General features: G+C 34.6%; 1 protein-coding gene across 3 annotated transcripts in view; it reads right to left on the reverse strand.

Annotated features, from left to right (window-relative positions):
* Positions 1–20,173, reverse strand: part of LOC136025188 (basic helix-loop-helix ARNT-like protein 1) — a 353,837-nt gene that overhangs the window by 316,846 nt on the left and 16,818 nt on the right. The window contains exon 2 of one of the 3 annotated variants that reach the window (XM_065700994.1): positions 12,446–12,525. The exons of 1 other annotated variant lie outside the window; for it this stretch is intronic. In XM_065700994.1, coding sequence (XP_065557066.1) covers positions 12,446–12,477 — 32 coding nt within the window. In that variant the 5' untranslated portion in view covers positions 12,478–12,525. Of the gene's footprint in view, positions 1–12,445; positions 12,732–20,173 lie in introns of those variants that run through there. One more of the 3 variants, XM_065701002.1, reaches the window with a different exon arrangement.

Raw genomic sequence — 20,173 nt, forward strand, 5'->3', positions numbered from 1 at the left:
AGCAAACATTATCACACAAAAGGTTTTTTCAACATTTTCCCCCTAAAAATATATTTATAAAGTAAAGAATGACAATGAATTTTATTAGAACAACTAAAAATTGCTATTTCAATGCTATACAGCAAAATGTATGACAATTCCAAGCCAGTGACACTCAATGGCTGATACACGGCACCCTCTAGCAAGCATTTTCACACATATGGCATTTTTTGGGCATTTTCGTGCAAAAATATTCGTTTAAACCAGAATCGATCATTTGAACTTAATGAAAAAATCCCCGTTGGCGTTTCTTCTGGCGACTCAAAGCAATTGACTCCAGGCCGGCGTTCCAACAGTGTAGCTGCCCCCTGGTGACACCTTTCTAGCGCAAGTTATCACAACTAAGGGCTTTTCAACATTTTTCCCTCAAAGAATAAATTTATAAACTAAAAAGTGACAATTGCTTTTATTTGAAATTGTTACGTGCTGATTTTTGTTTGTGAATATTGTCGCATACTGTTTTTTATCTTCGTGAAATTTGTACATTGATTTTTCTCTTCGTGAAACTGATTTTGTTCGTAAAACATATCGCGTCCTGACTTTGCTCATGGAACATGTTCCGTGGAAATTGTTCCGTGCTGATTTTTGTTCGTGAAACTTGATGAATGTTGATTTTTTCTTCCTGAATTTTGTATATTGAGTTTCCTCCTCGTGAAACTGATTTTGCTAATGGAACTTCTTACATGCTGATTTTTGTTCGTAAAACTGGTTGCAAGTTGATTTTTATCTTAGTGAGACTTGTATATTGATGTTCCTCCTCATACAGTAAATTTTGTTCATCGAGCTTCTTGCGTGTTGATTTTGTTCCTGAAACTTGTTACGTGCTGATTTTTGTTTTTGAAACTTGTTGCATGTTGACTTCTTTTTCCTGGAACTTATAAATTGATTTTCTTTCTCTCTTGAAACTGAATATATTCGTGAAACTTGTAAATGGATTTTCTTTCTTTCTTGAAACTGAAAAGGTTCGTGAAACTTGTTTCGCACTGATTTTTGCTGTGCAACTAATTGCGTAGGCATTCTTTGGTTCGTAAAACTTGTTGCATGTTCATTTTTCCCGTCGTGAAACTTGTCCATTGATTTTCATCCTTGTAAAGCTGATTTTGCTCCTGGAACTTATTAGGTGCTGATTATTGTTCGTGAAACTTGTTATGTACTGATTTTTGTTAGCGAAACTTATTGCATGTTGATTTTTCTCTTCGTAAAGGTTGTACTTTTATTTTTTCCTCACGAAACTTATTTTTTTACATGGAACTTGCTGCGTGCATGTTGTTATTAGTGGAAATTGTTGCGAGTAGACCTTTGTTCGTAAAACTAGTTGCAAATTCATTTTTCTCTTCGTGAAACTTGTTCACTAATTTTCTTTTTGTGGAACTGATTTTGTTCATGGAAACTGTCGTGATCTAGTTTTTGTTCTTAGAACTTGTTGCGTGCTTATTATTGTTCGCGACAGTTACTGCATGTTGATTTTTCTCTTCGTGAATTTGCAAATTTATTTTCAGCATCGTGAAACGGATTTTGTTCCTTGAACTTGTTACATACTGATTTTTGTTCGTGGAACTTACTATGAGTTGATTTTAGTACGTGAAACTTGCGCATGGATTTTTCTCATCGTGAAACTGATTTTTCATGGAACTTGTTGCGTGTTGATTTTGTCCATGGAACTTGCTGCATGCTGATTTTTGCTCGTAATACTTATTGTATGTTGATTTTTTCTTGGTGGAACTTGTACACTGATTTTCCTCCTTGTGAAACTGATTTTGTTGATAGAACTTCTTGCGTGCTGGTTTTTGTTCATGGAAATTGTTGCGTGCTGATTTTTGTTCGGGACACTTGCTGCATGTTGGTTTTTCTCTTCCTGAACTTTTGCATTGATTTTCAACATTGTGAAACTGATTTTGTTCATGGAACGTGTTGAATATGTCCATGGAAATTGTGCGTGCAGACTTTAGTTTGTGAAACTTGTTTCATGTTGATTTCTTTCTTTTTGAAACTTCTACATTGATTTTTCTCCTGGTGAAACTGATTTTGTTCATGGAACTTTTGCGTGCTGATTTTGGTTCGTCGTACTTGTTGCATGTTTATTTTTCTCTTTGTGAAACTTGTACATTGATTTAAACTTCTGAAATACTCGTTTACACTAGAATCGACAATTTATACTTAATGAAGAAATCCCAATTAACAATTTTTATGACACCTAGCAATTTAGGCCAGCGTAACACAATGTGCCAGCCCCCCAATGACACCCGAATTGCACACATTATCCCTCAAAAGGGTTATTTCAACATTTACCCCTCAAAAATAAATTTATAGCCTTAAGAATGACTATTGTTTTTAGTAGAACAACGGAAACTTGCCTTTTTCATTGCTAGATAGCGATATCACATGACAATTCCAAGCCTGTGACACTCAATGGCTGACATATAGCACCCTCTAGCAAGCAGTATCAAATATATGATATTTTCCGGGCATTTTCGTGCAAATATTCGTTTACAATAAATCAATCATTTGAACTGAATGAAAAATCCCCATCGGCGTTTCTTCTGATGACTTAGCAATGGAGGCCGGCGTGGCCCAAAGCAAAAGCGCCCCCGATGACACCCTTCTGGCGCAAATTATCACACCAAGGGTTTTCCAACATTTTCCCCTAAAAAATAAATTTATAACCTACAGAATGACCATTGCTTTTATTTGAACTTGTTGCGTGCTGATTTTTGTTTGCGAAACTTGTTACATGTTGTTTTTTTATCTTCGTAAAACTTGTACAAGATTTTTCTCTTCGTGAAACTGATTTTGTTTGTGAAACTTATTGCGTACTGATTTTGTTAGTGGAACTTGCTGTGTGCTGATTTTTGTTCGTGAAACTTGTTGAATGTTGATTTATTCCTCGCGAGACTTGTAAATTGTTTTTCTGCTCATAAAACTGTTCTTGTTAATAGATTTTGTTGCATGTTAATTTTTGTTCGAGAAACTGGCTACATGTTGATTTTCATGTTCGTGAAACTTGTAGATCAATAATTCTCCTCACAAAATGTTTGTTCATGGAACTTCTTACCTGTTGATTTTATTCATGGAACTTGTCCCGTGTAGATTTTTGTTCGTCAAACTTGTTGCACGTTGATTTTTTCTTCGTGAAAATTTTACATAGATTTTTCTCCTCGTAAAACTGATTGTGTTCATAAAACTTGGTGCATGTTGATTTTTGTCCTAGAAACTGGTTACATGTTGATTTTCATCTTTGTGAAACTTGACCATCTATGTTTCTCGTAAAAAAATTTTTGTTCAAGGAACTTCTTGCGTGTTTTTATTTTATTTATGGAACTTGTTTCGTGAAAATTTTTGTTCGTCAAACTTGTTGCAGGTTGATTTTTTCTTTAAATTTTACATTGATTTTGCTCCTCGTGAAACTGATTGTGTTTATGGAACTTGTTGTGTGCTGCTTTTGTTAGTGGAACTTATTATGTGCTGATTTTTGTTCGACAAACTTGTTACATGTTGATGTTTCTCTTCGTGAAACATGTACATTCATCTTTTCCTTATGAGACTGATTTTGTTCATGGAACTTGTTGCGGGCCGATTGTTGTTCGTGGAACTTATGTCATGCTGATTTTTATTCGTGAAACTAGTTGTATATTGATTTTCTCTTGGTCAAACATGTACACAGGTTTTTCTCCTTATGAAACTGATTTTGTTTTTGGAACTTGTCAAGCGCTAGTTTTTGTTCGTGGAAATCGTTGCGCACTTATTTTTGTTCGCGAAACGTAATGCAGGTTGATTTTTCTCTCCGTGAACTAGTATACTGATTTGCCTCATCATAAAACTGATTTTGTTCATGGAACTTGTTACGTGCTGATTTTTGCTTGTGGAACTTACCGTGTGCTGATTTTAGTTCGTCAAACTTGTTGCATATTAATTTTCTCTTCGTGAATTTTGCACATTGATTTTCTACTTGTGAAACTGATTTTGCTCTTGGAATTTGTTGCATGTTGATTTTGTTCATGAAATTTGTTGCGTGTTGATTTTTTCGTAATATTTGTTGCATGTAAGTTTTTTCTTCGTGAAACTTGTACATTGATTTTTCTCCTCGTGAAACTGATTTCTTTCATGAAACTTGTCGCAGGCTGGTTTTTGTTCGTGGAAATTGTTGCGTGCTGATTTTTGTTCACGACAGTTGCTGCATGTTGAATTTTCTCTTCGTGAACTTGTAGATTATTTTTTCTCGTCGTAAAATTGATTTTGTTCATGGAACTTGTCAGGTGCTGATTTTTGTTCGTGGAACTTGCTTGGTGGTGATTTTTGTTCGTGAAACTTATTGCATATTGACTTTCTTTTCGTGAAATTTGCACTTTGATTTTTCTCCTCGTAAAACTGATTTTGCTCATCGAACTTTTGGCGTGTTAAGGTAGTTCGTAGAACTTCTTGCGTGCTGATTTTCGTTTGTAAAATTGCCAATATTTTGTTTATGGAACTTGCTGCGTGTTGATTTTTGTACGTGAAACTTGTTGCATCTGGACATATCTCTTCGCAAAACTTGTTCATTGATTTTTCTCCTCGTGAAAATGATTTTGTTCATGAAACTTGTTGAGTGCCGATTTTTGTTCGTGGAACTTGATTTTTGTAATGAAACTTGTTGCATGTTATTATATCTCTTCGTGAAATTTGTTCATTGATATTGTCCCCTCGTAAAACTGATTTTGTTCGTGGAACTTGTTGCGTGCTGATTTTTGTTCGTGAACTTGTTGCATGCTTATTCTTATTTGCGAAATATGTTGCATGTTGATTTTCTCTTCCTAAAACTTGTACGTTGATTTTTCTTGTAGTGATATTGTTTTTGTGGAACTTGTTGCGTGCTGATTTTTATTCGTGAAGCTTGTCGCATGTTGATATGTTTCTTCGTGAAATTAGCAAATTGATTTTTCTCTTCGTGAAACTTATTCTGTTCATGGAATTTGTCACGTGTTGATTTTTGTTCGTGGAACTTATTGCGTGCTGATTTTTGTTCGCAACACTTGCTTCATGTTCATTATTTTCTCGTGAAGCTTGTATATTGATTTTTCTCATCGCGAAACTGATTTTGTTCATGGAAGTGTCGCATGCTGATTTTTACCCATGGAAGTTGTTGCGTTAAACTTGTTTCATGTTGATTTTTCTCTTCTTGATACTTGTACATTGATTTTTTCTCCTCTCATTGCATGTTGATGTTTCTCTTCGTGAAACTTGTACATTGATTTTTCTACTCGTGAAAATGACTTTGTTCATGAAATTTATTACGTGCTTTTTTTATTCTTGGAACTTGCTTCGAGCTAATTTTTGTTCGTGAAACTTGTTGCTTCTTTATTTTTCTATTCGTGGAACTAGTACATTGATTTTTTTTTCTCTCGTAAAACTAATGTTGCTCCTGGAGCTCGTTGGGTGCTGTTTTGTTTGTGGAACCTAATGCGTTCTAATTTTTGTTCGTCAAACTTGTTGCTTGTTATTTTTTCTCTTCATGAAAACCCCAACATTGATTTTTCTCCATGTGAGACTGATTTGGTCATGGAACTTGTTTCGTGCTGATATTGGTCGTGAAGCTTGTTGCATGTCTATTTTTCTCTTCTAGAAACATGCACATTGACTATTCTCTTCGTGAAACTGATTTTGTTCATAGAAATTACTGCATGCCGATTTTTGTTCGTGGAATTTGATTCGTGCTGATCTTTTGTTCGTGAACCTTGTTGCATGTTGATTTTTCTCATGACGAAGCTTGTAAATTGAGTGTTTATCCTCGTGAAACTAATTTTGTTCATGTGCTAATTTTGTTCACTTGTGCTAGGTTAGATGTGGGGGAATGTACCAAGTGTGGAAGAACCTACACCTAAAATACACATAGTAGGTTAGGTTAAGTTAGGTTGGATAATGTGTCAAAAAAAGCATGCAACAATTTCCATGAATGAAATCAGTTTCACGAGGAGAAAAATGAATGTGCAAGTTTCACGAAGAGGAAAATCAACATGCGTGTACTGACGTGGTATAATGACAATGAGAAGGTAGTATAATCATTAGCATTTTGATTTGAGGCTGGAATGAATGGCTTAACGAGAGATGGTCTGTCTCTTTGAATAAATTGAAGTAAATCTTTAATTGAAGAAGCTTAAATATACTTAGAGGGCGGTAAGACCCTATAGATCTATACATTTGATTTATCTGTTTAACGGCAAGTAACTAGATCAAATAATATAATGTTTGGTTGGGGCGACGATGAGAGGAGAATAAACCCTCACTTTATAAATACATTAATAAACGATCGTTGATCCTTAAATGAATGTAGATTAATTTACCTGAGGGATAACAGCGTAATTCTTTTTGAGAGTTTAAATTGACAAAAGAGTTTGTGACCTCGATGTTGATTCAGGGACCCTGTTTGTTGCAGTAGCCCAGTAAGGTAGTCTGTTCAACTATTAAATCCTAGCAACAAAATACTTTTCGAGAATCCGCCTTTATTAGCAAAGACCTAGGCATAAAGAAAGTAGTTTGAGAAGTAATTGAAATCAGACTTCAGTTCAATGATATTAACGGAAAACTAACCAATGAAATCAGGGAAAATATAAATATAGAAAGATTAATAATAAAATTTCCTTAAAGAGGGACTTGGGAGAATATTCACTAAATGTTCTATACACAAATATAAATAAAAATGACCTTACAAAATATCTTAAAAAATCGATACATATTTACACAGAACCTGTCACAAATAGACTTATAAGATCAGCAGCCAAAAAAGCACGGTTGGCATTAAAAACGTGTTTTTAAACCATTCTCTTTCATTTTAACGAATAGCCTCGTTTCATCACAATTTATTTATCAGTCCTGGTTGAACTTCACTGAGATAAGGATGCTGGGACTGTTTTGAATTTTTTTAGATTTTAGTTTTATTGATTTTATCCTGTTGTAAGTTGTCTTTTTATGTTTTTGTATTGCTGAGGATAGCCCTTGGACAAAGGGGCCGAAATTTCCATTCTAATTTGTTTCCCATTGTCTTGAGAAATTCCCTATTGATCTTCTTGTTTTTGGTGTTTACATTGATTTTTCTCATCACGAAACTGATTTTGCTCCTAGAACTTGATAAGTGCTGATTTCTTAAACAAAACTAGATTCACGAGGGGAAAAATTCAGTTTACAACTTCCACGAAAAGAGAAAAATCGATATTCATCAAGTTTCAAGAAACAAAATCAGCAGACAGCCAGTTCCACGAACACAAAATCAGCAAGCAACAAGTCCCACAAACAAAATCGGTTTCACGAGGAGAAGATAAATGTGCGAGTTTCACAAGGAGAAAAACCTACAAACAAACAGGTTTCAAAAACAAAAATCAGCTCGCAAGGAGTTCCATGAACAAAATCAACACGGACCAAGTTCCATGAGCATAATCAGTTTCATGAGAAGAAAAACCAATGTACAAGTTTCACAACGAGAAAAAATCAACCTGTAACAAGTTTCCGAACAAAAATCAGCACGCAACAAGTTCCATTAACAAAAGCAGCCTACAACAAGTTCCGTAAGCAAAATCAGTTTCATGAGGAGGAAAATCAATGCATAGATTTAACAAAGAGAAAAGTCAACATGCAACAAGTTTCAAGAACAAAAATTACCATACAAAAAGTTCCAAAAACAAAAATCAGCATGCAACAGGTTCCAGAAACAAGATCAGTTTCAGGAGGAGAAAAAAATCAATGTATAAATTTCGCAAAGAGAAAAATCAACATGTAACAAATTTCACGGACAAGAATAAGCAGACAACTTGTTCCGTGAACAACAAACAGCACACATCAGGTCCCATGATGAAAATCAGCTTCATGAGGAGACACATCAATGAACAAGTTTCACGAAGAGAAAAATCAACATGCAACATGTTTCAAGAACAGAAATCCGAACGCAGCAATTTCCACAAACAAAAAATCAGCACGCAATGGGTTCCATCAACAAAATCAGTTTCACGAGGATAAAATCAACCAACGAATTTCATGAAGAGACAAATCAACAGGCAACAAGTTTCATGAACAGAAATCAGGACGCGGCAAGTTCTACGAATAAGAAGTTATCAGCAAGCCAAGATTTCCATGAAGAAAATCATTTTCACGAGGAGAAAAATCAATCTACAAGTTTCACAAAGTAAATAATCAGCGTGAAATAAGTTTCACGAACAAAAAAATCAGCGCGCAGTAAATTCACAGAAGAAAAATCGGCAGACAACAACTTATATGAACAAAACCGGTTTCATGATGAGAAAAATCAATGTACGAGTTTTTTCACGAAGAAAAAAATCAACATGCAACAACTTTCATTAACAAAAATCAGCAAGCAACAAGTTCCACGAACAACAATCAACACGAAAAGAGTTCCATGGACAAAATCAGTTTCACGAGGAGAAAAATTAATGTACAAGTTTCATGAAGAGAAAAATCAGCACGCAACAAGTTTCACGAAAAAAATCGACAAGCAACAATTTCCATGAACAAAAATCAACATAAAATCGAGTGCCATGAATAAAAACAGTTTCAGGAGGAGTAAATCAATGTACAAGTTTCACGACGAGAAAAATCAATATGCAATAAATTTCATGAACAAAAACCAACACACAAAAAGTTTCACGAACAGAAATCAGCACGCAATGAGTTTCATGAAGAAAATCAGTTTTACAGGGGAAAATCAATGTACAAGTTTCACAAAGAGAAAAATCAATATGCCACAAGTTTCACGAACAAAAAAGTTAGTGCGCAATAAGTTCCACGAACAAAAATCAACACGCAACAAGTTCTATGAGCAAAATCAGTTTCACGAAAAAATCAATGTACAAGTTTCACCAAGAGAAAAATCAACATGGAACAAGTTTCACGAACAAAATATCAGCACGAAAGAAGTACCATGAACAAAAAATGAGGCCGCTAAAAGATCCATGAACAAAATCAGTTTCATGAGGAGAAAAACAAATATGCAACAAGTTTCACGAACTAAAATCAACGTGCAACAAGTTATAAAAAACAGCATACAACAAGTTCCAAGGGCAAAAGTCAGCGCGAAACATAGTAAAAAGAAAATCAGCATTAAAATCAGTATGCAATAAGTTCCATTAGCAAAATCATCAGGAATGGTAGTTATTTTCTCCTTTAGTCTTATAAGGAAAATGTAAGTATGAAAATAAACTTTCAGGAATTTCTAGAAAGCCAGACAACCCTGAAATACATGGGCAGTTAGCTGTGACATCATTTTAGAGGGGTTTCAGGCTCTTTTTAAAATTTCTTGCAATTTTTTTTCAAAATAAAATGTCACTAATAAGACTAAGGAATATGGGCATTACTATTCCTGAATCAGCTGCAAATGGTAATTTCTATCACTCGACAGTTTTTAAACTGTTAATCAGGACTGTTTTACCTTTTGGGGCCCCTTTAAGGATTCAACATGTAATTTCAATCAAAAGTGATTACTGAAATATGAAAGAGCATAAAAAAGACCAAATAAGAAATGCATCAAGTGATGTATTCCTTTTCGTCCTAGCTGCATTATGTTTTCAATTACAATTCTTTACCTTCAGTTGTGCTGTATGCCTATTTATTATAGTTCTATACTACTGGCAGAAACATTTCCCAATTGCATGAAAAATCCGTATCATGAAGGAAGAATGGGATGGAAATGGGTAACTGAAAGAACCTGATTCCTAAATTTAGACGAGGATACAAATTTCTTTTCAAAGCCACTATATTGAACTTTGTACAATATACTACTATTACTAACAGCTCACCGCAGCACCAAGCCCTCTAAGGTCAACGCAGCTGCGCACGCTCCTCCTCCATCCTAATCTATTTAAAGCGTCCCTCTTTACACCCTCCCAGGAAGTTCCCCTTTCCCTTAAACTCATCCTTACTGCATCCTCCCACTCCAACTCCGGACGACCTGCTCTACATTTAGCCCTAGATGGTTGACTGCAAAGGACAAGCTTTGGCAATCTGTCATCCTTCATCCACAAAACGCGCCCTAGCCTTAAGCTTTATCTGACTATAGCCCTAGAAAGCGGGATTGAACCGCACTTTTCGAAAAACTTACAGTTTGAAATATGGTCTGACAGCCAGGAACCTAAAACAATCAGTAGGCAAATTCTCTGGAAAAAAATCAAGCAAATTTTCGTCCATTTTTCGGAGCACCCATGCTCCAGAGCTATATTTGACCACTGTTATCATTGTAGATTCCAATATTTTGATCTTGGTTGGCAGACTTATCTTCTTCTTCTTAATATTTTTTCAGCTGTGAAAGAAACAGCCTGAGCCTAGGTTATTCTACTTTTAACATCTTCAATGCTCCCACTGTCGTCACTAATGACACTACCAAGGTAAGTGCGATCTTTTCGCTTTGATCAATCTTTTTGTTATCCAACGTCACCTTTTCATCTTCACTTATTCCTAGCCTTAGTGACTTAGTCTTCTTAATTTTAATTTTGAAACCTCTTCTAAAACCCTGAACTCGCAAAACCTCCAAAATTTCGTTCATTTTGCAAAAACTTTTACCTAGGATGCTTAAATCATCAGCATGATCTAAGTTCAGGAAAGTGTTTTCTTCTTTATTCGAATCCGTGTTCTTCCATTGCCTTTCCGGTTTCCTTTAAGTAAGTCCATCAAAAGGACTCATATAAAGGGGGATAAAAGGTAACCCTGCTTAATTCCTGATTTAATATGAAACCAGCTGCTAACCTCATTTTCTACATAAACTGCAGCAGCGTTTTTATCGTACATATTTGTCTGGTATACCATACAAGGACAAGACCATCACTAAAGCTTTTCTATCAACATAATCGGACATTTTTTTTAAGTGAGACTAGGCAGCTTTCTTATTCCTCATGAGCCCCACTCCCTGTCTATATACACTATCCTCACTGCGTGAGTAGATGAATTCTATATCACATAATTTCATGCTTCCTACCCCTGGGATACGAGTTTCTGAAACTCTTACTATGTCCAGTTCGAAGCGTCTGAAATCGTCAGTCAAAATGTCGATATGATAGCTATTTCTTTAACCTCGTAACATTCCAAGTTGCCATTTACATATTCTTAGATTATTGAAATCGTTTTGGCCTCAGGAAAAGCAATGGTCCCGGATACCAGTGCAGGAGGGGAACCAACACATCATCTCAAATTGCGACTTGCGATAATATTGTAAAATAAATGGTAAGAATTATAGGTTATCTTATCACTTTTAAGAGAGAAGGAGCGAAACTGGTAAATTAACCACTTCTTATACCCAATTTGCGACAGCAAATACATTCCTGGAAGTTTCATTCCAGCTCAAGCACTTTCTGTGTTAGCAGAAGGGGTATATTTTATGTTCTAATGCTTAAACTCGACAGAAGAAAATGTCAATAGTCCCCAAATGGGGTGAGAGGATGTTGTTAGGAAAGATTTAACCGAAATGAGAACTTTTTGGGAGGGTGTAAAAGGGAGGCTTTGGGCTGATTGACATTAGGGAGGAGCGTGTGTAGCTGTGTTAGCCTCAGGCGGCTTGGTGCTGCAATGAGTTTTTAGTATTAGTAGTAGTAGTATTCGTCCCTAACTGATGCTGTTTTAAAATGTAATGATTACTGCCGTCGCAAGTCTATACAGCTAAACTTGCTAATTTTTCGGGGTGTTTTTTTTTTTTTTTTTTTTTTTTTTTTTTTTTTTTTTTTTTTTTTTTTTTTTTTTTTAATTGGATTTATTAAGGATATAAACCAATCATTGATGAGACATAAACACAAAAAATGATAACCTAAAATAATAAAGTATATAGACCATGGTTATGTCCTTCTTCACTAAGGGGTGGGGCAGGGACTCATCTGTGACGACAGTGATTGACTCAACTGTGACCAAAGTAAGAATTATATTTGGAAAGGACATTGAATAGTGACTAGAATGATCTGTTATAGGGCTTTTTGGTGCTTATCGGTTATATAACTAAACACTAGATAATTTATGACACATTCATAAGACAAAAATTAGTCAGGCGGCCGGCTTCTTTAACAAGACAATTCCTTTGGCTCGCTAATCAAACAGGGGTTTATCATTCTGTGAACAATATTTCTGAATAGGTTTTTTGGGGGTTGAGGGGCAAAAAGGTACATCGGTTAGGTTAGGTTATGCATTTAATGTACTACGCTCTAGGCGGTCCCCCTTCCATAATTCTTTGTGGTAGTTTTCGTAATTTTGTTACTAAACCATATTTTTCATAATATTTTGTTCTATTTCATTAGTATTAACCAAACTTAACTTTTCGAGTGTTTATTATTTAACCGATAAGTACAGTCTTTTTTTTATCGGATTACCGAATTACATCATTAATTTACAGAAGTCATTTAAACTCATATTTCTATTTCTTAATTAAAAAACAATAACGTCAAAATGAACTCACCTTGGTAACTGATGTAGTGGCCCCTCTTCCATTCTGCCCCCTGAGTCTTCTCTAACACATCATTTGTATTGTCACACCATCTACAATAATATTCTCTATATGCCACTAATTAACAACACATAATTCTAAAATTGGAATCAAATGAAGATGTCATAAATTCTTCAGAATGAACAAACAAACTTATTTAAATACACCGCACTTGAAACTAGATTTTGTGTTCTCGACCTTTAGTAAAAAGTACGAGACATTATGCGGAAAAGATACAGGCTATACAGGCTATCAATGCTCACTGGAAACCAGTCTAGAGCGCATCCTTACTTTGTATGTCCGAGTAAAAAATCTATAGAGATTGTATCAGTTGTTGCAAAACAAAAGCTGACATAGCGTAATGCCCGTTTAAACACGTATCTAAATTACTGTTTACCTTTTGCATACTAGCCAGAATGACCATTTCAGCTGGTGAAAATTTTCACATGGGAGTTAAAACTGCCAGCAATTTTGTCTGTTTTTCCCTATGGATCTTTTTTGGGTACTTATAGGAACACTCGAGAATTTACGACGTGGTCATAAGAGAAAACTATTTAATCTTTATTATTTCGAGGATAGGGGGAGGGGTGAAATTTAAATCGGTACCTATCTGTTGGATAGTACATACTCGAGAATTCGGATCAATAAAATCAGACATTAACCGGTTTACTGATTATTGTTTATCTACAGAGACAATTAGCTTCAACTCAGTGAAAATCTACATTTTAGGTTTTCACTGAATACAATATTTTAATAAATGTTTAGTTGGTATTTTGGCAAGGTTAAATTTTGTGTGCAAACCCCGCTATTCTGAACCCTCAGCCCCCCAGTTCCTAATGTGCAAATATACACCACAAATTATATATATCCTATCTCCCGTCTCAGTTGTTTCAAACCCGTACCTACTGATCCAGGTGTGTACTGACTAACAGACAAGTAACCCTTAAATCAAACAAACCTCTTTTAGGTATAATCGGAATGGGCGTTATCGAATCCCGAGAATAGACCCGGTAAAAAGGAGGCACCTGTTAAACCGGGTTATTTTTGAGGTTTTGATATGGGAGGAGAGGGGGAACTATTCAGGTTTACATAACAAGAAACTAAGCATTTTCATTTAATCCTCTCTTTTTTTGGGTGGAGAGTCCAATCTCACCACAGAGCACGTCATTCCACTAAACATAAATATTTTGGGTAATACCTAGATCGGGACTAACATGAGATGATAATGTTAAAAACAACATTTTCCAAGCTGAATTTCTTCAGAGAGGAGTCAAGAGCGACTGAGAGCCAGCAAAAGCAGAGATAAGGTAATACAGAAAGATAAACTCGAATAAATGAATGGTTAAAGTAAAACAAACAGAAATTCAAATGAGCAATCAAGTACAGCTCAAAATGAACAGAAATTACCGCAAATAAGGGTTGGGTTGCCATCTACTAAAGGCTAGATCGAACATTTTCCAGGCTGAATTTCTTCAGAGAGGAGTCAAGAGCGACTGAGAGCCAGCAAAAGCAGAGATAAGGTAATACAGAAAGATAAACTCGAATAAATGAATGGTTAAAGTAAAACAAACAGAAATTCAAATGAGCAATCAAGTACAGCTCAAAATGAACAGAAATTACCGCAAATAAGGGTTGGGTTGCATCTACTAAAGGCTAGATCGTCATTGACACTTCACTGAAAACAAAGTGCTTAAAAAATTACTGATTACCATTTTGAAAGTATTACTCTTTTTAAAGAAAAAAATGTTGCGAACAAATATGGTAAAAATAATTAGAAGTTACTCTTAGAAATTAATTTACTCTTAAAAATTGTTAACAAGAAACAAAATACCTAGTGCCACTACTTAGCATATAATTTTCTATGCTTTAGTTCTTTGAGGCTATGCGACGTTATTTTGTATCACATAACAACCAAAGAAGATATTCCATTACGACTTGAATATCGTTATTGTCTCTGCTTATTTTTTGAATTTCACTTTGACAATTAAAGTCCTTGGGGCTGGAATCCCCAAATTCTACTGCTAGAAAAAACTAAATTATCCCTGTGTTAGTTTTATAAATACAGACATATTTCATCATGAATCTTTGAAAAACAAATTCCTTTTACATTATCAGTATTTTTTTTACGCTGAAGTATTTATACCATTGTATTAAATTAATAATTATCTGCGGTAGGAAGTATTTAAAATGCCATTTGAGGTACCTCAAGCTACCGTCACGTTCTTCAAACTGCGAATTAAAATAAGATCGACATTAAGCTTAATGAGGCTTAAAAATAATTTTCTACATTAACTGATTGGGAAGGAATGAGCCATCTCGGCGAATTGTTGCCTCTGAAGTTGAGAAAATCAATATACATATATTGATAATCTGAAGCCTGAAGAAGATCTCAATATTTGACTTGGTCCTCTTTAGGCAAAATTTGGTGTTTTGCGCCATAAAATAGTAAAAAAAACAAAAAAAAACAAGATTGTGGCACAATCTCTTTTACTACTTAAAAGACGCATGGTCTTTACATTTTTGTTCATATGAGCCCCCTTCCGATATTCTAGGCCTGCTGTTTCTAAACAATTACTACTGAAATAAAACTGCAGGAACAAACAACACGCATCTGTGATCATCCTAAAAAAAATATTTATTTCGCATTTTTTATAGATAAAGACTTGAAAACACTTCGGTGGAGTTCACTGAATGATATGGTGTATTCGATGGTACAACCTTCATCAACGACACTTTTTAAACAAATGAGCAAATGCTCTCAAACCGTAACTTCTTGTGGGCAACATGTATCTTAATAAATTTTACATATTTGAAACTATTATAACAAGCCGATTCTTAAGGTGCAGGCTATTTATTGTTATACAAAAATGAATTTTGATTTCTACTAGCACAAGTGGGTTCTTAATTACATTTTTAACAGTGATTACCACTAAACATTACCCCAAATTGTTTGATGAAAAATTGAATGTACACAAAGGGAGACTTTCGAACCCCTCCTGAACCATTCATATAGTCTACTTCCGCCAACAGCCATGTTACACAAGGACTATTGGAACATACAACAGTGAGTGTTTTGGAACATACAACAGTGAATGTTAACTAAAAAAAAGGGACACTCGAACTATTGCTATGACGCGCAAAGGGATATCCTTTTCCGAGCGCTTTAATCTGTATCATTTTTCAAGAAACTTTTCGCTACTGTTCGTGCATGTACTTATTCTGTGATTCACTGGGACCAGAGTATAACCAAACAATCCATCCACGTCATCAGGGGTCAGCTTTTTGCGACAGATGTCATATGAGTTCGCCATTGGAGATACTTTGGCCAGGTACTACGTACAAACAATCCCCTCCCACCCCATTGGCAACCGTCGGGTTTACACCAGAAAGATAGTACCAGAATCATCATGCGCCAACGTACAAGACAAACCAACGAAAGCTGAACGCCTCAATCAAGGTTCAGTGAGAGGATACGCTAGAACAACGTCTAATTGCTGAGCCTCAGAAATTCATGCCCCGCAGCCCCCGGGCAAGGATTGTAAATATTACAATTTATCCATTTTTACACGCAAAATTTGCCATTAAGAAAGGCAGTTTACGCAAAGTGAACTGTCGTAAAACGCTTTGTAAATGCAGATTGTCGAAAGGGCGTGTCTCAGGAATGGATTAGGGAAATAAATATGAACTTTAAGATGAGGCTTAAGGGGGGAAATCAATTGACCAAAAGGCAAAATGGGCATGACACTATAATTACTACTACCACTGCTGCTACTACTGCTACAACTACTAATCTAACTACAACTCCTACAAGTACTACTTCTATTGCAACTAAAGCTAAGGCTAAGAGCATTAAGATGTAAATTTCAAGAAGTATAAAAGGGGAAGTTCAACTAAATTAAAACACACAATGGATATACAGGTTATCAAAAGAGCATTTCGGCAATATCATAGCAATGGCTAATTGCACTAAATTGAAACGTGCTAGTCGTACAACTAATACTACTAGCGCTTCCACTACTAGTACTGTGACTGCTATTAAAACTATGGTCAAGAATATGAAGATGAAATTTTCAGAGATTACTGATGAGAGAGTTTGAATTGAATTACAACGTCCCGTCTGCATACAGGTTGTCCAAAGGGCGTACTAGCAATATCTTAGGGACGACCTGGTGTGTCAATTTGAAAGCAACAGGACTTTCTGTGGGGAATGTTGGACTAACCAAAAGGCATTATTTGCATCCTACTACAACTACTTCTGCGTCTATTATTACTGCTACTAAAGCTAAGGCAACTATCAATCCTACAACTGTTACTACCACTACTTATTCTATCATTATCTAAACCAAATAAATTTTTGCAGGGCCCTTCTTATGAACTGTGAACCCCCATTTTTTCATCCAGACAGACATCGTTAAGTATCTTGTGGACAAACGGGGGTCCAACTAGATCACTTTGGCACTCGTGGTAGTTAATGGTTAAACAATTAAGGGGGGTTTCAAGAATTGACTGCACACAAAACAAACTATCTCTCCACTCACAGATATATTGCTAGCTATTACTGTGCTGCATATTAATTGGCTAAAATCGGCTCTATCCTTCATGCCCAGGACACACTTTAGTCACATTTACTGATGAAATCAAAACTATGTACGACATAAGCATCAATTATGTATGTTGTTAGTCATTTCTGAACTAAAATATTGTTCAGCCTTCAAGTATAAAATGTTTATTGACAAACAGAGTCAAAGTTGTGGCATACATTTTCGAATTTAGAAAAGATGGAACCTTAGAAAAGTAATGTTTCCATCTGTAATCTGGATGTACGACATAAGCATCAATTGTATATGTCGTTAGTAATTTCTGAAATAGAATATTGTTCAGCCTTCAAGCATAAAATGTTTATTGACCAATCAGAGCAAAAGTTCAGGCATACTTTTTCGAATCTAGAAGAGATGGAAGCTTAAAAAGGTAATTTTTACATCTGTAATCCGGATCTGACAGAAGACAAAAAGACATAGTATTATTAGTAGAGAATTGGTGGACAAGAACTGATGCTGTGAATATGGCGTGGTTCTGGCAATATACTTACACCCGTTATGATATTTTATGTCTATGGTGAATTTCGATTACTCTCAAAATGTGCTTCAAATTAAATATTCCTTTGTGCAAAAAAAAAACGTTCAAGTTACAATATTTTCCACTGAAAGCGCAAAAATACTATGTGCTAGCAATTTGTAACTCTGTTTATACAAGAAGCATGACCATAGAAACGTAAGAGTGGGATAAATCAATAATAAGAATTTAAGAGCTTTCGGACTATCTCTAGTGGCCGAAAGTAAATGATGGACGACCAATTTCCCCTTGGTATTTTTGAATACGTTATAACGAAAGTTTTGCGGTATGAAAATTATTAGCCGATTTTAATTTTAAGTTAAAATAGGTTTTAAGTTTCAATTTATTTCATTCTAATTAACCATAGGCCTATTGTCTATTATCTTGTGTTGATAATAGGAGGGCTTGAAGATACTTTTAATATAATAAAGATGTAAATTTAAATGTAAATTTAATATTGAAATAAATAAATATTTATTATCTCTCTTAATTTAATATTTATATTTATTAATATTCATATTTATTAATTTAATTATTAATTAATATTTTATATTTAAATGTTAATTATTTTTTAATTATATTTAATATATTAATTACATTTAATATATTTAAATGTTAATTATATTTTAATTATAAATTATTAATTTTATATTTATTAATTTAATATTTTAATATTTATTATCATCTCTTAATTTAATTTAATTATTTACATCTCATTAAATTATTTTATTATATTAAAAATAATTTAATATAATATAATATTAAAATTTGTAAAATTTTGGCACTCAACAATTTGCTTATAGTGATCATTCAAAGACAATATAGCGCAACTTGGACTGATGAGGAATTAATTCAGAATTTAAATTGTAGCCTATTTGATGACTTCGACAATACAGTGACATCCAAAATGTTTAAATACTTCTTGGGATAAAAGTGTCCCATAATATAAATTTTTAAAAATACTAGAAGTTTTATTCATTCACTCTTTGCTTACAAGGGAACTAAAAAAAAAATAAGCATTCAGAAATTTTCTTTTTCATAGATTCAGATCTTATTTTATTTTAATTTGATCCCTTAGCGATAGGTCAATATTATTTGATCTTTCAATTAGGTACTTGGAATATAATCCTAAATAATTCAATCATTATTTTTAAGACATTTTTTTAGTTCATCTTCTCTCGTTTTTCATTTTTCACTTTTACAGAAATGAATTAAAAACAAAGACTAAATAAAAAAAAATTTAAATTAAAAAGCGACGCTATGCTTTGAGCAGAGCAAAAAAAAAAACTTTACAGATGTATAAATTGGGAAGTCGCTCCCTTGTAATCTCCCCATTACAGCGTGAGTGACATTATAGCACAAGTCCAATATAAATATACAATGATTTTTTTAAACAGCTTTATTTTATTTCATAGCTTTGAATCACGATCGAGGGAATTTATTGTCGGCTTTCAGGATTTTTTTTTTTAAACGAAAGACTGTACAGTATCAACTTTGCAAACAAATTGGAAAGCCCAGAAAGTTCACGAGAGGCAGTCCATGATTACAGGGTACCGCCACTTTTTTACAAAAGTGCCAGTTCCTTACACATTTTCAGATTTTCTCAGAAACATATCAGGCCTTCCGTCAACTTTCGGAAATTAATTTTTCAAGGGGTTTACTCAGTAGAACTAGTGACAATTATTTTCGTTTCCTGGGTATTCTTCTTGATGAGAAACTCTCCTTCAGACATCATATAAGTTAAATTACAGCTTAAACATAAAAAAAAAGCTTGTCCTGCACAAATAAAGACAGACAAAAAGTTAAAACAGACAAAAATTATCACTTTGCAGACTACGCTAGGCATACATACTAAGCTAGCCCAAATAAACTGGTTCATGGTACATTGCAATATCTGTATGACTTCAAAAATTAATGCTTTACTGATATCAAAATCAAACTTTACCCGAAATCAACCCAGCCCTCTAAGGTCTTTAGCCAGTCGGCAAAAAAATTAGTCGGTATAACAGTGTCGCGAAGCGCCACTATTATATTGACTTGTTATTTTTTTTTTATTAGAGTAAACAAGCTAATGGAAATAAGGGAAAAAAAAGTGAAAGAAGATCAGTCAAACTATTGAAAACCACTGAAAACTATACGTGTCTTGAACAGTCCTTGGAAAGAACTAATAAATTCAACTGAATATTTGATACAAAATGATATTAATTTCTGAAAGTTCTTCAGTTCAATATCTTATTCCAATATTATCTTTGATTTATTTTCAATGTTGTAAGTACAAAAGAAAATATTTGCAACATAATTCGTTTTCAGTAAAGCGCTATTGATCCAATACGCTTTAGACTTTTACATTTAAATAAGTAAGTATGACGGCACTAGAACCTCAATGGCCCTTCAGCCAAGAAGTGCACTGGGGGGGTTTGGGGCCAGTCATCATGTGCTTTTGCACATTATTCCTGCATACCTGCCCCAGATTTCTCCAAGCACCCATTTAGAGCTGGGTTGACTCTGGCTAAGCTTAAAGAGCAAGCCACTGACCCTCGCCCCAAATCATATAACTGGCCAAGCCAGGAATCGAACCCGTGCCTCGCG

This window comes from Artemia franciscana, chromosome 1 (assembly GCF_032884065.1).
Source record: "Artemia franciscana chromosome 1, ASM3288406v1, whole genome shotgun sequence".
In the NCBI taxonomy this organism is placed as follows: domain Eukaryota; kingdom Metazoa; phylum Arthropoda; class Branchiopoda; order Anostraca; family Artemiidae; genus Artemia; species Artemia franciscana.